Below are 21,158 nucleotides of genomic sequence, written 5' to 3' on the forward strand. Positions count from 1 at the left end.
CCACCCCACGCCTGCAGGAGGGAGGGAGGGAGGTCAGGACCAGCCCCTGGGAGGAAATTGGGCTGGGGAGGCCCAAGAAATGTCCCCAAGGGTCCCGCCCCTCCGCTTCTCCCTATGGTGACCAACAACCCAACTGGCTTAGTCCCATCCATCTGATTGAACCATACCCTCTTGTCCCGAAGAATGGCTTCTGTTTTCGGGGTTCCCCTTTCACACCGCCCACCCCTTGGGCTGTTTTCCAAGCAGGAAACAAGGGCCAGCCTTGTCTACGCTGTTCTGGAAGGAGAGGGGTCTGGATGGCAAAGCTGGGTCCCTCGCCCGCAGTAAACTCAGTCCCCTCTGTGCCCTCACCTTGGGGGCTCCTGTTGGGAACAGGGAGACCCCGCAGTGGTGCCAGCCCTGGAGAGTGGGCTCGAGGTTGGGGTCCCGCTGGTCTCTGCCCCGCGAGGGCCCTCAGCAGCGGGAGGGGCGGCAGGGGTGGAGGTTGGCTGTCGGAAGGACGTCGAGCTATACATAACATCTCTTATCTGCAATTAGCTCATTTGCCGCAGGTATTCGGGGCGGCATTTTTACCCTCATATTTGCCAGACTGAACATTCGCCTTCGCAACCGTCTCTTCCGCTCGCTGGTGTCTCAGGAAACAAGCTTCTTTGATGAGAATCGCACAGGTGGGTCCTCCCAGGGCCTGGGGTGACCTGGGGCCAGGCCCAGCCAGGTGGGCTTGCCCTCGCTGAGGATTTAAATGGGGACATCGGTGCTCTCAGTCCTGCTGACTTTTCCTGCCATCCAGTTCAGGCTGGGAACCCCTGGAGAGGCTGGCTTGGGCCTCTGGTCCTGCCTGATCCTTGGGGAGTTGGCCTACTGAGCTGCAGCCACTATGAGGATCCTGACCAGGTCACCCGACGTCCCTGAAGCAGCCAAGGCCTCACCTTCCACTGCCTTGTGGGAACCACAAAGGCCAGGACTACCCCAGCCTGTGGCCTGAGAGGCTCAGTGCCTATGGGGGTGAGCAGGGTGGCCGTGCAGGGCGAAGCAGGAAAGACATCACAGCATCTGGCTGAGATCCAGGCTCTGAGGCAGGCCAGCCTGGATGCTAGCCTGGTCACTTCCTTCACCCTTCTGAGCCTCCGTTTTCTCCTCTAACATGGGAGCCATGGGAGTTCCCACTGTGGCTCCGTGGGTTAAGAACCCAACTAGTATCTATGTGGATGCAGGTTTGATCCCTGGCCCCAGTCAATGGGTTAAAGATCCAGTGTGGCTGTGGCTGTGGCATAGGCCAGCATCTGCAGCTGCGATTCAGCCTGGGACCTTCCATGTGCCACAGGGAGCTACATCATTGAGTTGTTGGGAGGGTCTTAGCCTAGCATCCAGCAGTCGGTGAGAGACCGCCTGCTCCTTTCTGCTCCCTGCAGCCCAGATTGTTATTTCTCTGTGAGGGAAGAGGGAAGTTACCCCTCTGGCACTGACAGGGAGGAGTCGTGGGTCAGTCACGGACACGCTGTGTGGCCCTGAGGAGGCGTCTTCCCCTTTCTGAGCCCCAGCTGCTTCCTCTCTGCTGTGGGAGGTGCTGAGGCTGAAACAAGATGCTGGTGACAAGAGCTGGGCTTGGAGCAGCCCTCAAGGGGCATCTGCTCTTCTTCTTCCACCCCCCCCACACCCCGCCCAGAAGGTGAGGAAGGTCTGAGCTCTCCAGTGTCCCCAGCCCCAGCCTATAGTGGCCCCGTTGCTGTAGCGGGAGCTGAGCTGCCTGTGTTCCAGGGGACCTCATCTCCCGCCTCACCTCGGACACCACAATGGTTAGCGACCTGGTCTCCCAGAATATCAACATCTTCCTGCGGAACACGGTCAAGGTCACGGGCGTGGTGGTCTTCATGTTCAGCCTCTCGTGGCAGCTCTCCTTGGTCACCTTCATGGGCTTTCCCATCATCATGATGGTGTCTGACATCTACGGCAAGTATTACAAGGTAGGCCCCGCCTGGTCCTTGCTGGGGTCTGTGAGCACTGGCAGCTCCGAGAGACTCCTAGACCCCTTAGGAGGGGCTCAGGGAGCCACCAGGGACCACTTAGGAGGGGATCAGGGGGCCACCACATATCTGGAGGCTGCATTTGCATTCATTCACATGTCTATTCATTCAGTAAATACTTATTGAGCATCTACTATGTCCAAGGCCCTGGGATATATCATGAAACAGATAGGACTACTACCCACAGAGAGCTTGTGTTCTAATAAAAGACAGACAGCAAATAACAATAATAATGAAAATACAGTAAAAGATGGTAAGTGCTCAGGAGAAGAATGAAGAGAGAGGTGGGGAGCATTGGGCTCGTTGCGATTTTAAGTAGGTCTTTGTGGAGTTCCCGCTGTGGGACAGTGGGTTAAAAATCCAACTGCAGTGGCTCAGGACACTGTGAAGGCGTGGGTTCGATCCCCTGCCTGGTGCAGTGGGTTTCCTGTTGTGGCTCAGTGGTTAATGAGCCTGACTAGCATCCATGAGAATGCAGGTTCGATCCCTGACCTTGTTCAGTGTGTTAAGGATCTGGCGTTGCTGTGAGCTGTGGTGTAGGTCACAGATGCGGCTCGGATTCTGAGTTGCTGTGGCTGTGATGTAGGCCGGTAGCTGTAGCTCCGATTCGCCCCCCAGCCTGGGAACCTCCAGAGGCTGCAGGTGCGGCCCTAAAAAGACCAAAAAAAAAAAAAAAAAAAAAAAAGGATGTAGCATTTCTGCAGCATATCTTGGATTCAATCCCTGGTCCAGGAACTTCCGTGTGGCCATTAAAAAAAATAGGTCTTTCTGAGAAGGTGGCATGCAAGTAAAGAGGTGGACCTCTTGGGGAAGCACTTTCCAAGCAGAGGGCACAGCCAGTGCAAAGGCCCTGAGGTGGGAGTGCACCTGGTGTGTGGGAGGAGCCTCAGGGAGGCTGGTAAGGCTGGAGCCAGGAGTGAGGGGAGAGCAGGGAGGTGATGGGGGAGAGGGGGAGCACATGGTATAGGCCTTTATGAGAGAAGTTTGGTTTTCACTAAGTGCAAAGTTTTCTCTCTTTCTCCAGAGTGTATGTCCATGTGGGGGTGGCTCTGGGCCACCACCTGCAACTCACCAATGAGCAGGCAGCAGTCCCCCTGGCCCGCCTACCCCTCTGTTGGAAGGGTCTTCCTGTGAGCTCGGCCCCTGCCTCATTTTCCTCCTTCCCAGGATAGTGGGCACCCCTGAGCCCTAAGGGACCTAGGCTGGGTTCAGACAGGAGCAAGTGGCCCTTCCCGCCATGATCCAGGTCTGAGCGGGGAGGGGCACTCCAGAGCACTTCGACAGGTGATTGGCTCAGGGTCCGCACCTCAGTCAGACCCTTGGTGCCCGTGACCTGAGGCCAGCCCCAGCATGGATCCATTCCCACAACCCACTGTGTCACCTTCTAGCAGAGCCCACCACTTGTGAGCGCCCTTTCTGCTGCAGTTCTGGGTCACTGGCCTCACTGTTTTCCTCCCTGAGCAGAAAAAGTAAATATATGAGTTAGAGCCATTTCCCTTCCTCTGCTCTCCACCCCACCCTTCCTGCCTTCCTGCCAGCCCCTGGGAGGGGGTAGGAAACCCTGGAGCTCCCCCTGCATCTGCCGCACTTCTGTGCACACCTCAGACTCCACCTTCAAGTTCAGCCAGGTGGGACCTTAAAGGAAGTTCTATGTCAGTCTCATACCTGTACCCGAATGTGTTGTATAGCCACGAGTCATCGCCACAAGCCACACACGTCACCCACAGCCAGACATGATGCAAGGCACGGCATGGCTCCTCCCAGGATGCCTGAGTACACCACATGCTTCTGATGGCCTGGGCGTGACTCGCAGATCATGGGACATGCCTATGTATGAGCCTGTCCCGGCCTCCCAGGAGGCCTTCCTGGCTGGTGTGAGATTCTGTGTGTGGTAACCATTGCAAAACCTAAATAGTGCGGCCCAGGGACCGCTTCCAGAACTCTAGTGGGCAGCAGCCTGGTGGTCATATACTTGGAACTGCTTCTTAGCCATCTATCCCCAGTTGTAAGCACACAATGCAGGCAGCTTTCATAGCCCATGGCCTCCACCACCATCTAGAACCTGGCCAGGAGTTCTGGAATCTCTGTGTCCACCCTCAGGCTTTCACATAACTTAATATATGTTCACGATGTATGGTGCCTGCTTAAGCGTTGGCATTACTTGTATAGTGTGCAGCTTGAGCAACCATCCAGGGCATGCCTGCTTACATGTCAGCACAGGATCAGGGATTGAGACTCTTCTTCTGGGAGGGTCATCAAAAACTGTATGGTCATTGGAGTTCCTGTTGTGGCGCAGTGATTAACGAATACAACTAGGAACCATGAGGTTGCAGGTTTGATCCCTGGCCTTGCTCAGTGGGTTAAGGATCCGGCGTTGCCATGAGCTGTGGTGTAGGTCACAGACACGACTTGGATCTGGCATTGCTGTGGCTCTGGCATAGGCCAGCAGCTACAGCTCTGATTAGACCCCTAGCCTGGGAACCTCCATATGCCGTGGGAGTGGCCCTAGAAAAGGCAAAAAAAAAGACAAAAAACAAACAAACTGTATGGTTGTGCATAACCTCCCCTGAATTCTGGAGATGACTTCATGATCAGCCCCCACCCCTCAGGAGCTCACATCAAGAGCCCAACTGGAGTCTCTTCTCTGAGTTCATCAAATCAAGCTAGAAGGAGATGGGGGAGAGAGGGGAGCTGAGTCTCATCCTCTTGTCCCTGGAGCTCCCCGCATAGAGCTGGCACCATGTAAAGGTAGAAAACCCCAGAGAGGCCTGAGGGCTCAGGTAGAGCTGAGACTGTCTGGCTCAGGTAGACTGTCTGTTTTGGGGTCTTCTCCTTCTTGTCCCCCATTCTGCCCATAGAGGCTCTCTAAAGAGGTCCAGAATGCCCTGGCCAGAGCCAGCAGCACGGCCGAGGAGACCATCAGCGCCATGAAGACAGTGCGCAGCTTTGCCAACGAGGAGGAGGAGGCGGAGGTGTACTCGCGGAAGCTGCAGCAGGTGTACAAGCTGAACAGGAAGGAGGCCGCAGCCTACACGTACTATGTCTGGGGCAGCGGGGTACGTGGCCTTGGCCTGGGCAGTCTGACCATGGGGGGACGGGACACGAAGATGGGGGACCCCCTCGATCAAGATGTCAGCCTAGGTCCTGGCGTGTTGGTGTGACAGGTGACTTTGTCTCAACTTTCCGCTTGTCCCCAGAGAATCTTTCTGGAGAGGGAGGCGGGGTCCCAGTGCATGTCCTCACAGGGCACCCCCTTTTTCCCCTTGCCTGGGCCTGGGGCAGCGGGGCAGGAATTTTCTTTTCTTAGCTGGGGAAACATCCCTGCCAAAGAGGGGAGTCACCCCCAGGCCAGCCAGGACCCAACCTCGGCCGCTTTCCGGCAGGCCCTGTGTCACAAGCACACACACGCCCCTTTAGAGTGTCCACCTCACTCTCTGGGGGTGAGTTACAGCCCCCAGTCCCCTGCCCTGCGCCCCAGGAGAGGGAGCACGTGGGTCCTGTCGCTGTGCACTGGCCACATGGAGGGGTGGCGAGCTGTCAGGAAAGATCTGGGCCAGGAATGAGGAGGGTTTGGAGTTTAGGGGAAGAAGGAGGTGGTGGTCTACATGGAAGCAGGGGACAAGGACCTTCTGGGTCCCCCTAGGGTAGGCCACCCCTCAAAGTGCCCAGCCAGGGAGGAGACGGCCCTTCAGTCCAGCTCAGCTACCCAAGCCTCTCTTGCCACTTGTGCAAATGCACTGTGGTCTAGCCATGGATCTAGTTCTGACCCAACATCACTAGCCTGGGATGGGGGGCAAATAGAGACCCTGAGTGGGTTGCCCCAGGTACACAGGTTCCACTCCCCTCTCAGACACTCTCCCAGGTGTCTGGGGGGCAGGAGGCAAGCAGGCCCTGGATCAACCCCTCCTTCATGGAAACAGACTTCATCTGCTTTGCCCTGCTCGCTGTGTGACCTCAGCCAGTGGACTCAGCCTCTCTGAACTATGCTTTTCCCAATGAGAAGACCAATAGCTCCAGTTTGGCCTCGCTGAGGTGCTTGGGGCTGCTTGAGTGTGTGTGTGTGTGTGTGTGTGTGTGTGTGTGTGTTGCATGCGCACGCCAGGGTCTTACAAAGAAAGCCTTGTTCCCAGCCAGGCTCAGGGCTGTTCCAGCTGGGGCCTTTGAAGGGGAAAACTCCCTGGCGGGGGCGGGGAAGACAGGAGTGACCGAGGGGCACCATCCCTGCCACTGGCTGGAGTTTCAGTTTGTGGCTGTAAATTCAGAGCCCACAGCTCCTCTCCCCTCCCCTGAGACCTGCAGGGTGGGGCAGATGACTGAGGGGAAAGTCTGAACCGCCCTGTGACTCAGACCCCCTTTCCCCCTGCCCTCCAGCTCACGCTGCTGGTGGTCCAGGTCAGCATTCTCTACTACGGGGGCCACCTCGTCATCTCGGGGCAGATGACCAGCGGCAATCTCATCTCCTTCATTATCTACGAGTTTGTGCTGGGAGATTGTATGGAGGTGAGGGGCCGGCAGGGGGAGGGGGGTCCTGGAGAGAAGGGAGGGGTGAGGGAGAGGAATCTAAAGAGGGTGCTCCTGGGTTCGAGGGAGGTGGTACTTCTTTCCCAAGTCGGTGGGGGACAGAACGTAATAATACCAATAATGAGACTAATACACTTAAGTGACAGCAACTCTGTTTATGGAGCAAAGTGGTGGGAACAAAGATTATTTTAGAAACTGCTCCTGAGAGCGATATGCAAGGTCTGGGTGGCGCCCCAGCCCCTCATCCAAACCCCCTACCCCGTGTCCTGGAAGAAGAAGCCAAGGCTCAGTGTAGTTAAACACCCTGCCCACCACGTTTGTGGGGTTAAACAAGCTCAGAGCCAGATGGTCTGACTTGATTTTCACCCGCTTTAAAGAGTAGCCCCCGGAGTTCCTGTTGTGGCACAGCAGCAATGAATCCCACTAGTACCCATGAGGACTCAGGTTTGATCCCTGGCCTCGCTCAGTGGGTCGGGGATCTGGTGTTGCCATGAGCTGTGGTGTAGGTCGCAGACATGGCTCGAATCTGGTGTTGCTCTGGCTGTGGTGTAGGCTGGCAGCTACAGCTCCAATTCGACTCCTAGCCTGGGAACTTCCATATGCTGCACCTGCGGCCCTAAAAAGAAAAGGAAAAAAAAGAACAACCTCAGGATTTCCCTGGCAGCTCAACAGGTTAAGGATGGAGGGTTGTCACTGCTGTGGCTCAGGTCACTGCTGTGGTATGGGTTCGATCTCTGGCCCAGGAACTTCTATATGCCATGGGCACAGCCGAAAAGAAAAGAAGAAGAAAGTGTAGATCCATGGGGAAAATAGGTGTTTTGATTTTTTTTTTTAATAGATTGTGTCTTAATTTGGCTCCCCCACCAGCAGGTCCTGACAGGGGAGCTGGGGTGCCTATGCCAGTGCCATGAGGCACTGCTGGAGGAAGCTTGGAGTGATGCGGTTACTTCTCTGGTCTGCCTCCCACCCTCTCCAAAGGCCTCCAGCACTGAGGTGGAGCCTCTGTGTCCTGCAATGATTAAACTCAAGGATTGGGGGGCCTGGGGAAGGGGGCAGGCTAGCACCTGCTGCAGATGACACTTTGCATTAGCTACAGCCACACATGCTGTGTCATTTCAGTCAGCATCTAGGAATCCATGCTCCAGAGATGCCCACACCAGTGGGCAGAGACATACCCACACCAGTCCATACGTACATGTCCCAGGATGTTCAGTGCAGCTTTGTTTTGTAAGAGCGAAAAGTTAAAACAAGTGCCCATCAACCAGGAATTGGGTGAATACAGTACGTGTTTATTCCAGACACAGTCCATCTGAGCTGTGAACACTAGGCAGCAGCCACAGAAGTGAGATAGAGCTGTGTGCACTGGCTTGGGAAGAACCCTCGGACACACTGTTAGTGAAAAAGCTAATCCCTGAGTCCTTGGGCTGGTCTGATCCCATTTGTGGTTTTTTTGGTTTTGTTTCGATTTGGTTTGGTTTTTTGGTCTCACCCTTGGCATGTGGAAGTTCCCTGGCCAGGGACCCATCTCACACCATAGCAGCAACCCGAGCCACTGCAGTGTCAGCACTGGATCCTTAACCTGCTGCACCACCAGGGAACTCCCATTTGTGTTTTTGTGGGGTTTTTTTAATCTCAAAATTATTTAATGATATATGTACATGTGTTTCTAAATGCACAGAGAAAGGACTTGGATAACCGGGGCCACCTCTGGGATGAGACACAACAACTTATGCACTGCACTTGTATCTTAATATGGACAATCGTTTCTGGTTATTAATGATAACAGCCATGGCTGTGGAATATTGAAGGCTTACTATGTGCCAAGCACTGTCTTCACAGAACCGTGGCACTGGTGCTGATACCACCCCAATTTCACCAATCAGGATTTGCAGTCACAGCTTGTAAGGGCCAGGGCTTGGGAGCCAGACATGCTTGGATTCAAGTCCTGGTTCTGCCACTTTCTGGCTGTGTGACCTGGGGGAAGTTACTTAAGCTCTCTGGGCCTCTGTTTCCTCATCACCACGAAGGAGATAATGATAGAACCTACCTTGTGACATATACAAAGTGCTCAGTGAAAGGAGTCATTATTCACATTTATATTGTGTGTGTTTTTACCCATGGAGATATATGGTATAAATTAAGAGCCCCTTTTAAAATTGAAATTTTTATTCTGCGGCTGCTGAAAGAGGAAGGTTTGATTCCTGTTCTGCCACATTCTGGCTGGTTCATTTAACTTCTGTGTGCTTCCGTTTCCTCCTCTGGGGGGCTGATATAATACCTACTCCGCTGGCCAGTGGTGAGGTTTAGCTATAAAACACGTGGCGTCAGTAATTTCTGTTGCTGTCTGTCCTCATTTTTTCATTATTGCCCTCATCTGCTGTACTAGCAGGTGGAGCTCCAGCAGCCTCTTGTGGCACCCCCTGGAGCCGCTGCTGTGTTCTTGCCCTCTCTGCACCCCCTTCATCTCTCTGGCACCAGGAGGGGTCCCAGGTTTGGGGTGTCAGTGGGACTGGAATGTGTCTGTTCCCTTGCAGTCTGTGGGCTCCGTCTATAGTGGCCTGATGCAAGGAGTGGGAGCTGCAGAAAAGGTGTTCGAGTTCATTGACCGGCAGCCAACCATGGTGCATGATGGGAACTTGGCCCCTGACCACCTGGAGGGCCGGGTGGACTTTGAGAACGTGACTTTCACCTACCGCACTCGGCCCCACACCCAAGTCCTACAGGTGAGAGGGGGTTTGAGGCTCCCTCCCCCCATCTTCCTTTCCCTCATCCTGTCGTGTGCACACCTCCCGCAGGCCAGGCTGTGGCACTACAGCCAGGAATATGACAGGGGGAGTCCCTCCCCACCCTGGAGTGTGGGCTCTAGTTGGGGAAGACAGATCATTAATGAAAGGATTTCAGGATAAGTGCTAGGGAGGCAATAAATCAGGGTAGTGGGATAGAGTAGTCTACACAGATGGTATTAGCAGTCAAGGAGGGCTTCTCAGAGGAGGTGACATTTGATCTGAGACCTAAAGAAGGAGCAGGAGCTAGCTGACATCTCTCAGCAGAAAGAGCATTCCAGGCAAAGGATTCAAGTATAAAAATGCTGCCAAATTCTGGAAAGGAGAGCCTGCTGGGGTCCAGCAGGGGGGAAGGCTGGGAAGGGTGCCCACTTGCCTCTGAGGCCCCACACCGTGTCTGCATGTTCCTTGCAGAATGTCTCCTTCAGCCTGTCCCCAGGAAAGGTGACTGCACTTGTGGGGCCATCGGGCAGTGGGAAGAGCTCCTGTGTCAACATTCTGGAGAACTTCTACCCCTTGGAGGGGGGCCGTGTGCTGCTGGATGGGAAGCCCATCAGCGCCTATGACCACAAGTACTTGCACCGAGCGGTATGTAGATGGGCCTTTGCCTCCCTTCTCCGCCCTTTCCTTATCAAACCTTCTCCCGTGAGCTCTAAGACAGATGCAGGGATGAGGGTTCAAGATACCTATACAGTTGAGGGAGTTCCCGTTGTTGCTCAGTGGTTAACGAATCTGACTAGTATCCATGAGGACGCAGGTTTGATCCCTGGCCTTGCTCAGTGGGTTGAGGATCCAGCATGGCCATGAGCTGTGGTGTAGGTCACAGACATGGCTTGGACCCAGTGTTGCTGTGGCTGTGGCGTAGGCCAGCAGCTACAGCTCCGATTCCACCCCTAACCTGGGAACCTCCATAGGCTGCAGGTGCCACCCTAAAAAGCTGAAAAAAAAAAAAAAGATACCTGTACAGTTTCAAAGAATTATCACAATGTAACACCACCCAGGTCAAGAAATAGAACCTTCCAGCTCTCCAGAAGCCCCCCATGTGTCCTTTCTAATCCCCCCAAGATGCAACATCTCACTTGACTTTCATGATCATTCTTTTCTTGCTTTTCTTTTGTTTTACCATCTCTCTGTGCCTCCCCAAACAGCATAGCTGTGTTTGGCTGGTTTTGAACTTCTTCTGGCTGGAATCATAACGTGTGTATTCTTTGTGTCTTGTTTCTTCCACTCAATATTATTCGTGAATTTTCCAGGTTGAGGATGTGTTTGTAGTTCATTCATTTTTCATTACTGGAAGATAATCCACTGTGTAAACATGTCACACACAGTCTATTTACATATTCTGTTCATGATGGATATTTGGGGTTGTTTCCTGTTTTGTTTGTTTGTTTACTATTACCCACAATACTGATATGGATAATTTTGTCCATGTTTCCTGGTGTGCATGGGTGGGTCTGTTCTCCCAGAGTGGATGCATATCCTCAGCTTTAGGAGTTACTGCCATTGAAATGCTTTACTTTTTTTTCTTTTTTTAACTTATATTCCCTCTAGCAGTGGATGAGACTTCAAGTTGTTCCACATTTGTCTCCAGTACTTAAAGGAGGCCGTTCATGACCATACAGTTTTTGGTAACCCTCTCAGAAAAGTAGACACAACACCTGATCCTATGCTGGCATGAGAGCAGGAATGGCCTGGATGGTTGCTCAGGTTGCACACCATATAAAAAACACCATCTTGGACTTCCCGTTGTGGCGCAGCAGAAACGAATGTGACTAGGAACCATGAGGTTGCAGGTTCGATCCCTGGCCTCGCTCAGTGGGTTAAGGATCCAGCATTGCTGTGAGCTGTGGTGTAGGTCACAGACATGGCTCGGATCTGGTGTTGCTGTGGCTGTGGTGTAGGCCAGCAGCTATAGCTGATTCAACCTCTAGCCTGGGAACCTCCGTATGACGCAGGTGCGGCCCTAAAAAAAGACAAAAGACAACAACAACAAAAAAATTAAAAAACACCAGCTGTTTAGCAGGCGCCATTTACATCATCAACGTACATTAAATTATGTGAGAGCCTGAAAGTTGGCACAGAGATTCCACAACTCCCGGCCAAGTTGTTGGTGGAAGCCACAGATTGTGAAATCTTCCCGCCTGTGTGTGTATGACCAGGAGTAGCTGGTGCAGGTGAAAAAGTCATCCCAGGTGGGCCACCACCAGGCTGCTGCCCACTGGAGTTCTGGAAAAGGCTCCTGGACAGAGCTGTTGTGGCTGTGCAGTGGTTAACATACTCAGACACTTCGTCTTCTCAGTTGATAGAGCCAGTCCTGAATCCGTACCAGTTGGTGCAGGCCTGGAGGTAGTTCATTGAGACCTCTTGCATTTTCCTGGGGACTAAAGATATTAAGTCCCTGTTCATAAGTTTGTTGGCCATTTGGATTTCCTCTTTTGTGAATCTTTCTTTCTTTCTTTCTTTCTTTCTTTCTTTCTTTCTTTCTTTCTTTCTTTCTTTCTTTCTTTCTTTCTTCCTTTCTTCCTTTCCTTCCTTCCTTCCTTCCTTCCTTCCTTCCTTCCTTCCTCCCTCTCTCTCTTTCTTTCTTGTCTTTTTAGGGCTGCACAATGTGGCATATGGAGGTTCCCAGGCTAGGGGTCAAATTGGAGCTGTAGCTGCCAGCCTTCACCACAGCCACAGCCTCACCAGATCCAAGCTGCGTCTGCGACCTACACCACAGCTCACGGCAACGCAGACCCTTAACCCACTGAGTCCAGAGATCAAACCCACATCCTCATGGATACTAGTTGGATTCATTTCCGCTGTACCACAATGGGAACTCCTGAATACTCTCTCTTTAAATTTAAAATTTTAACTGTCATAAACCCAAAGCAGAAAAACTCATCTACCTAAACACATTCCCATGTGTTCAGAGAATCTCATACAGAAGATGTGAGAACCCCTCCATCTCACCTTTTGATTTCTCCCGCATGGCAGGAACAATGTTAGCAGTTCAGTCAATATCCTTTCCAACCTGCTTCCTCTCTTTATATAAAATATCTATGTATAAAGGCACACATGCTTTTTTTTTTCCCAACAAAAATAGGATCGTAACACATATATTGCGGCTTGATTTTTTTTTTTTTTTTGGCCACCCCGGAGGCATATGGAATTCCCAGGCCAGGGATCAGATCTGAGCTGCAGGTGCAACCTATGCTGTAGCAACACCAGCTCCTTTAACCCTCTGTGCCAGGCCAGGGATCAAACCTGCGTCCTGTTGCCACCAATCCCATTGCGCCACAGTGGGAACTCCTATTGCAGTTTGATTTTATGGGTGCACTGTAGTCACCTAACCAATCTTCAATTTTTGGACAACTAGATTGTTTATTTTTTTCCTTTTCTGCTATTTACGGTATTGCAATGATATCCTCCAACTTACATACAAATTCATGAAGCTGGGATCATGAAACAATAGCTCCTTTTTTTTTTTTTTCCAATGGACGTTTCGGAGTTCCCATCATGGCTCAGTGGTTAACGAATCCGACTAGGAACCATGAGGTTGTGGGTTCGGTCCCTGGCCTTGCTCAGTGGGTTCAGGATCCAGCGTGGCCGTGAGCTGTGGTGTAGGTCGCAGACGCAGCTCGGATCCCACGTTGCTGTGGCTGTGGCATAGGCCGGTGGCTACAGCTCCAATTTGACCCCTACCCTGGGAACCTCCATACGCCGCAGGTGCAGCCCTAGAAAAAAGGAAGGAAGGAAGGAAGGAAAGCAAGCAAGCAAGCAAGCAAGCAAGCAAAACAAGCAAGCTAGTTAGTTCCTAGGCCAGGATCAAACCCATGCCACAGCAGTGACCTGAACCACTGCAGTGACAACACCAGTCCTTAACCTGCTGAGCCACACAGGAACTCTGTGACAATAGCTCCTTTAAATTGTTCTCTTAAAGGGAGGGGTTACCAGCCAGGAAGATCCTTGTGTCCTGGGCCGGCTGTGGCCTCTTGCCTCTGGCAGGGACAGACCCACTCACAGAGTTATACTCTCTCTCTTTGCCTCCAGGACAGGGGCTGCCAATGAGCTCTATCTCGGAGGTCAGACAGCTTGGCTTGGACCAGGGTGGCAAGCTGAGTGGCCCTCAGTATGTGGGTCAGAGAGGCAGGGGACTCATGCAGAAAGTGCACTCCACTGTTTGGAAAGAAGAGAGGCAGCTGAATGTGGTAGCCAGGCGCAAACCCTGATCAGATTTCAGACCTGAGGCCCCTGGCGTCAGCGAGGCCCGGGGCTTGTGAGGTTCCTGGTGACAGCTGGATTGACGTGCTCTCAGCCTCTCATGCCCCATCCTTCCTCCTCCACAGATCTCCCTGGTGAGCCAGGAGCCAGTGCTGTTTGCCCGCTCCATCACAGACAACATCTCCTATGGCCTGCCCACCGTGCCCTTCGAGATGGTGGTAGAAGCTGCACAGAAGGCAAATGCCCACGGCTTCATCATGGAGCTCCAGGACGGCTACAATACAGGTACAGAGCCTGGAGCATCGCCTCTGCTGTGCCTGAAGGTCCACCCTCAGGGATTCGACCCTCTGAGTTATGTGTTGCCCTCTGTCAGCTGCTCTTTATTATTTCAGGGGAAATTCCCGTAACATAATCTTAACTATTTAAAGTGAACAATTCAGTGGCATTTAGAACATTCACAGTGCTTTACAACCACCACCTCTATTTCATTCCAAAAACCTTATTATTTTAAAATAACATATGGGAGTTCCTGTTGTAGCTCAGTGGAAACAAATCTGGCTAGTATCCATGAGGACGTAGGTTCGATCCCTGGCCTTGCTCAGTGGGGTAAGGATCTGGCATTTGCCATGAGTTGTAGTGTAGATCACAGATGCAGCTTGGATCCCGCATTGCTGTGGCTGTGGTGTAGGCTGGCAGCTAGAGCTCTGATATGATCCCTAGCCTAGGAACCTCCCATATGCTGTAGGTGCGGCCCTAAAAAGCAAAAATAAATAAATAAGTAAATAAATAAATAAAATAATTTATGAATTATAATCATTATAGTTACTGTTATATTAATAAGTATTTGGTGGCTCAGTAGGTTAAGGACCCAGAGTTGTCACTTTATCAGCTCAAGTTGATGCTCTGGCATGGTTTTGATCCCTGACCCAGGAATTTTCACATGCCATGGGTGTGGAAAAAAAAAGAAAGAAAAAGAAGTATTTTAATTTAATAAATTGAATAATATGTTAGCTTATTGATATATTCGTATTATTTTAATTAACATATATTATTATTTATTTAATATTTTGTAAAATAACTCTTGCAGTGGGGCTATTCACATAATGCAAAGCTAAAAAATATACATAACAATATCCAATGAAAAGTTTTATTTCATCCCAACCTTCACTGCCAGTTTGTGCCTGCCCCCAGCAAAACTTCTTTCATTAGTTTCTTACATGTCCTTTTGGAGTTTCTTTATGCAAATATGCACATGTATTTTTATTCCCTCTTACCCTTTTATAGAAAAAAAAAACCCCAGCACCTTATATTCTGCACCTGGCTTTTTATTTTTTTCTTTCTTTCTTTTTTTTTTTTTTTGTCTTTTTGCCATTTCTTGGGCCGCTCCCGCGGCACATGGAGGTTCCCAGGCTAGGGGAGCCATAGCCACCAGCCTAGGTCAGAGCCACAGCAACGAGGGATCCGAGCCGCGTCTGCAACCTACACCACAGCTCATGGCAATGCCAGATCCTCAGCCCACTGAGCAAGGCCAGAGACCAAACCCGTAACCTCATGGTTCCTAGTCGGATTCATTAACCACTGCACCACGACAGGAACTCCTGCACCTGGCTTTTTAAAGTGACCTTTTCATATTGATTCCTAGAAAGCTGCTTAAAACAACAACAACAACAACAACAACAAAACACCTATTGCATAGTATTCTATTGTGTGGCTTTATAATTTACATCAAAATAACTGATTTCTGGTTTCATATTGATGGACATTTGAGGGTTCTTTTAGCTTGGATTTTTTTGTTGTTTTTTGTTTGTTTTCTGCAATAACAATGCTGTGAGTCACTGTGTGTGAGAAAATAAGTGACTGTGAGAAATATTCTCAGAGGTCGTTTTGCTGGTCCAAGGGTTGTGCATCTGCAATTGTGATCCGTAGACCGGCACAGCACAGCCCAATAGATGCACAGGTGTGCGCGCAGCAGCACAGAGATGACACCAGGTGTACCCCAGGAAGACTGGGGCGTACCCATTTTCCCTCAACCACACCAGCACAGTGTGTTATCAAACATTTGGATTTTTGCCAAATTAATAGGTAAAAATTGGTATCTTGTTACCAATTGCACGTGGTCATAATTTGCATGCCTCTTGTGAACAGGGAGAGAGGGCGTCCTTTCCTGAATTTTCCAGCCTGTGGCCCCTTTAGCCACACCTTTTCCTGGGGAGCACTGCTCCCCGGGGCAGCAGGGAACAGCAGAGGAAGGGGGCTGCCCAGCCGCACCTCCCACTCACTGGACCCCTGTGCCTCTGCCACACAGAGACAGGGGAGAAAGGCGCCCAGTTGTCAGGTGGCCAGAAGCAGCGGGTGGCCATGGCCCGAGCTCTGGTGCGGAACCCACCCGTTCTCATCCTGGATGAAGCCACCAGCGCCCTGGATGCAGAGAGCGAGTACCTGGTGAGTTGCAGGGTGGTGGGCGAGGGGAGCAGCTCCAGTGGCCAGAGTTCCCCCTCCACCCCGCTGGGAGGGGCTCAGGGCAGCTGTCAGCTTCTTGGGCTAGGGTGTTACATGAGTGCCTGCCAGGGCAGAGGAAGCCCAGGGCCTGGTCATTCTGGCCCAGCCTCTGGGCTGTAGGTGTTGAAACATATAATACAGGATGTGGATTAGGAGCTCTGCCCTGCAGCTCAGGACCTCAATGTGTCTCTCACCCCACTGAGTCTCAGCTCGTTGGTAAAGAGGGTCCAGTAGTGTATTAGAAGCGGACTAGCTACCTCAATCTCTCTGTGGATCAATTCATTTATTACACAGGGATGTAATGCACTCCTCCTGGGTGCCAGGCACTGCTCTAGGTGCTGGGGTTACCTGCCCCCAAGGTGGTTCCAGTCCAGGGGCGAGACATATGACAAGGAGACAGGCATGAGTTCGCCCTGGAGCCTGTGCTGCGGGGAAAATGAAACAGTCATGTGATAGAGGGCTGGGAGGAGGCCACCGGGACGTTAAAGCCTGGAAAACAGATTTTATTCTGTAGCTTCTGCCCATAGAAACGGGCCTGAACTCCATTCATACATGGGTGACACTGGTGACTGTGTTTTAAAGGGAGATTGGGGGGTTCCCTGGTGGACTAGTGGTTATGGATTCAGCATCATCTCTGCTGTGGCTCAGGTTTGATCCCTGGCCCGGGGAACTTCTGCCTGAGGAGAGCGTGGTCAAAAAAAGATTGCGGGCATAGGAAGGGGGTGGTCCCCGCAGCCGGCAACCATTGGGGTTGGGATTCAGTTCTCCCACCCGGACTGCGCTGGGCGGTGCGGCTCTATCCTTCCAGTGATTAGGATGATTACACTTCAAAGGGATGGCATTCAGGTCCTTGAGAAAGACAGTCCTGAGTTTTAGGAGATTTGCATATATATATATATATGCAATATATAAAATTTGCATATATATGCAAATCTTGGCTCTGTCCCTCAGATATATAAATGTATATATTACAATTATAGATTTACAATTATAAGCCCTTTTTGTTAAGTGCTCTAAGAAGGGGAGCTCAGGGCCCAGTCAGGTGAATTCTCCTGGCAGCTGAGCAGTTAGGGGGCTGGGGTCATCCTAGAGACGGACTGGAGTGAGGCTGTCTCAGGGCAGGGTTTGGATGGGGCCACATGTGCCAGGAATTCTGCAGTTCGCAGCAACAAAACCAGGGTCACCAGGTACCAATTGAGTTGAGACCAGAAAGGAAAGGACCCAGCCCTCGGGGTCTGGGTAAGAGCGTCCCAGGAAGAGGGGGCAGTGGGTGCAAAGAACAGGTCCACAGCCAAGCCTGCAAGTCAGCATGGCTGGTGGCTGGGGGTTGGGCAGAATGAGGCTTGAACAGAGTCACAGGGTGACACAAGCTCCTCAGGCCCTAAGGAATTTAGCTTTTTTTTTTTTTTCTTCCATTAATAGATTTTTTTCTTTTAGAGCAGATTTAGGTTTAAATTGAGCAGAAAGTACAGAGTTCTTGTATTCAGGGCCCCCCCTTCCCCCCCCCCCGCAAAAAGTGTCGCCTGTTACATCTTTTATTAGCAGTACATTTCTTCCAATTGACGCACTGGTATCAATGCATGATTCCTAACTCAAGGCCAGAGTTCACATCAGGGGTCACTGTGTTGAAAAAATGCAGAATGTCATATTATGTAGAATAATTTCATGGACCTAAAACTCCCCCAGGTATTTGGATTCTACCCTAAATGGGACAAGAACCTCTTGGAGGGCTTGGAGCAGGAATTCAACAAGACTTGATTAAAAAATTTAAATCCAGGAGTTCCCATTGTGGCTTGTTAAGGACCCAATGTTGTCTCTGTGAGGGTGCGGGTTTGATCCCAGACCTCTGGGTGGGTTAAGGATCCAGCATTACCTTAAGTGGCAGCATAGGCTGCAGATTCAGCTCGGATCTGGTATTGCCATGGCTGTGGCATAGGCTGACAGCTGCAGCTTTGATTCAGCCCCTGGCCTGGGAACTTCCATATGCTGCAGGTGCGGCTGTAAAATGAAAAAGAAAAACTTTAAATCCATGTGGAGAGTGGCTGGGAGTGGGGCAGGAAAGTTGCAAGCATTCAGGAAAGAAGGAGCAGTGGCAGAGGTGGAAAGATGCAACAGGACAAAGCACGTGGGAGATGGATCTGCAGGATTTGCTGCTGGGCTGGAATTGGGTGACCAGGGAAAAAAACTGAGGGTGATGCCTTGTTTTGTCGGCCTGAGCTTTGGGGCTTCCCATGAGACCATCAACCACGGCCAAGTTAGAGGAAGGAGCAGAAAGACCAGGGGACAACCCTATTTGGGGCCTCTCTGACAGTCATCGAGCGCTGCCCTGTGTCAGGCTTTGAACTCTGTCCCCTGTGGACAAATATCCAGGAAGCAAGTCCTCTGCAAGTCCTGGCTTTATAAATGAGGAAGTCCCAGAGAGGCTGAGCAACTGTAGGATGTGGTAGATCTGGGATCTGAGCCAGGACCCGGCGGGGTGGTGGGTGGCTGGGGCGGTGCCAGGGTGAGCTGGCCCCTCCTGTTTCCCAGATCCAGCAGGCCATCCACGGCAACCTGCAGAAGCACACAGTGCTCATCATCGCGCACCGGCTGAGCACAGTGGAGCGGGCGCACCTCATCGTGGTGCTGGACAAGGGCCGAGTCGTGCAGCAGGGCACCCACCAGCAGCTGCTGGCACAGGGCGGCCTCTACGCCAAGCTGGTGCAGCGGCAGATGCTGGGGCTCGAGCCCGCCTCAGACTACACAGCCGGCCACCAGGAAACGCCAGGCAATGGCAATCACAAGGCCTGACCATGGCCCCACCTCTCCCAGTGGGGCAGAGGCCCCAGTGCCCGCCTGGCAGATGGGCCCATGGTGGGGGAGGAGGGCCTCACCACCCCCACTGCCCTCTGAGCCCAGGCCCAAGGCACTGGAGGGCCACCTGCCCTGTCCCACATGTCACTGCTTCCTGCACCTTGCCCCCAGTTCCCACCCTGTTCCCCGGGCCACCACCAGCCCCCTGCTGCCGTGAGCCACCCCCTCCAGTCTTGGTGGTGGAGATACCGCTGTTTTCTCCATCTGGCTCCCAAGGCTGCTAAGCGAAGGTAGAGCTACCTTTTTAAACCAAGATCTTAACCAGATTTTTTACTGCTTGGTTTGATGGGCCCCAGTCATCTCCTAGATTTCAAAAACGTTTTTCTAATTGGGAGTAATGACTGGCAAGTTCACCAAGACATTCTAGAAACTTCTGAGCCGGGAGCGTATGACCCTTCCTCAGAGCCTGGGGGACATCAGGGGAGTATGCAGCCTCTACCCTTTGCCCCTGGAGAGAAGGGGCTCCCCATCCCAGGCGGGGGACTTCCTGTCTCTTGCTCTTCCCAGCTTCGTGAGTCAGGCCAAGGGTGGGCGGGAGTGGAAGGCTCCTGCCTGCCCAGATCTAAGCCAGTCTCACTGTGAACCACTACCAACCTTAACTGGGGGAGTGAGGGGCTGGCCAGGCCTGGCGAAGCCTCGGGGTGTCCCCAGCCCAGCACCCAGCTTGAGCCCCTCCCCCTGCCTTGCCCCTCCCTCCCCCCACCCCGGCTGGCGGCCCCTTCCCAACGATGACAGTCACCTCGACGCCCTTCGGATGTTTGGGAGACGCATTCTCTTCCCTGTCTGATGGACAGGATGCTGGCAAAGCCTAGGTCTGGCTTTGTGGGGGGAGGGGGGTGTTGCAAGATGTTGGGAGAACCGGTCAATAAAGTATACTACCTCTGACCCCTGACCTCTGACCTCTTCCTGGGCCTTCTGCTTCATCGCCTGGCTTGGTTTCTCCATCAGACCATCTCTGCTCTGGCCTGGCATCGTACAGTCATGGGAGACTTTGGGTGGTCCTGGGCCTGCCCCCAGTGTCCAGGAGCCCCGTCTGTGCCCTTCAGGTCCTATCCCCAGGACCCCCGATGCTGACATTCACATCTGTCCATCTGTCTGTCTCCCCAGGGCTTGTGCAGGGTAGCAGAGACATAGCTGCTCTAAATCCCTGCCACTTCTCTGCCTCCCAGAAAAGCGGAGACCTAGCAAATGCCACCTGTTCTTTTCCATCAAAGACAGGACGCCCCACACCCATGGCGCCAAGAAATATTACCCAGCAGAACAACCCGGTTGGAAGAGAGGCTTAGGATTGGATGCAGGAAGACTCCCGGTGGTTCTTACTTGCTGGATTGTGTGTGAGTCTGGGGTCCCAGGAGGGGGGCTGGGGCAGTGGCTTTTTACCGCAGTAGAGTATTTCAGGATTTTAACTACTGGTACAGTCACACTGCACAAACCAGCTCCCTGCCTGCCCTGGGGCAGGGGCCTGGCCCTGCCTCGAGCAGCTTATTCATCCAGGGCCCTCTAGCTCCCTCCCTCAGAAACCCATTGTGAGCCTGAGACCATGGTCCTATAGCAAGAACGCGTTCTGGCTCAGGCTGGGGTCTCAGGTGGAATCAGAGAGACATCAGGTGCTTAGCATCCATTCTCATTTTAACCGGTTCGCTCCCCCCCCCGCCCCCCACCATGCAATTATTTTGGTCGTGTTGTGCAGCGGCTTGATGTGGGATCTCAATTCCCAGACCAGGGATTGAACCTGGGCCTCAGCAATGAAAGCACCAGATCCTAACCACCAGACCACTAGGGAACTCCCATTTCCCCGTTTTAAAATTAAGGAATCTGAAGCTCAGAGAGATTAATTGATTTACCCTATGCCACACAACCAAGACCCCACAGCTGAACCCCCCAAGAGTAGGAACCAAAAAGTTGCATGGTATTGTGTCATCTGGACTCTTACTGTGCTTACCATTCCATAATAAAAATAAATACAGATTTTGAAATACTGAGAAAACCCAACAAGATACCTAGCTGAGTTAAATTCAGGCAGGAGGAAAGTTGAGACACCTGTTCCCTGCTTATTGTCCCCTCTCTTGGGCCTCAGTGTTCTCACCTGTAAAGGGGGATGTGTTGCAAGGATGAAGATGAGATTGGGGATGAGGAGGAGGGTGCATGGGTTTATGGTGCTGCTGTAACAAACGACCATGAACTGGGTGCCTTAAAACAATAGAAACCTATTCTATCCCAGTTCTGGGAGCCAGAAGTCTGACTTCAAGATGTCCAGAAGGCCGCACTCCCTCCA

At 52.1% G+C, this 21,158-nt stretch overlaps 1 protein-coding gene and 1 long non-coding RNA gene across 4 annotated transcripts in view; one reads left to right on the forward strand and one right to left on the reverse strand.

The window, feature by feature from the left end:
• ABCB9 (ATP binding cassette subfamily B member 9) overlaps positions 1-19,775 on the forward strand; it is a 39,820-nt gene extending 20,045 nt beyond the window's left edge. The window contains exons 5-14 of one of the 2 annotated variants that reach the window (XM_021074072.1): positions 538-668; positions 1,667-1,669; positions 1,759-1,964; positions 4,883-5,080; positions 6,396-6,524; positions 9,080-9,268; positions 9,743-9,916; positions 13,657-13,816; positions 15,837-15,973; positions 18,560-19,775. In XM_021074072.1, coding sequence (XP_020929731.1) covers positions 538-668; positions 1,667-1,669; positions 1,759-1,964; positions 4,883-5,080; positions 6,396-6,524; positions 9,080-9,268; positions 9,743-9,916; positions 13,657-13,816; positions 15,837-15,973; positions 18,560-18,820 — 1,588 coding nt within the window. In that variant the 3' untranslated portion in view covers positions 18,821-19,775. The remainder of the gene's footprint in view (positions 1-537; positions 669-1,666; positions 1,670-1,758; positions 1,965-4,882; positions 5,081-6,395; positions 6,525-9,079; positions 9,269-9,742; positions 9,917-13,656; positions 13,817-15,836; positions 15,974-18,559) is intronic. The other variant, XM_001928591.4, reaches the window with a different exon arrangement.
• LOC106505925 lies at positions 19-4,047 on the reverse strand. 2 transcript variants are annotated; one of them, XR_002338921.1, is made up of 4 exons: positions 3,690-4,047; positions 3,406-3,480; positions 1,781-1,945; positions 19-276 (listed from the first exon to the last, which is right to left on the reverse strand). It is a non-coding gene; the product is annotated as an uncharacterized LOC106505925 (long non-coding RNA). The 2 variants fall into 2 exon arrangements; XR_002338922.1 differs by lacking the exon at positions 19-276 and adding an exon at positions 610-730.

This window comes from Sus scrofa, chromosome 14 (genome assembly GCF_000003025.6).
Source record: "Sus scrofa isolate TJ Tabasco breed Duroc chromosome 14, Sscrofa11.1, whole genome shotgun sequence".
Lineage (NCBI taxonomy): Eukaryota > Metazoa > Chordata > Mammalia > Artiodactyla > Suidae > Sus > Sus scrofa.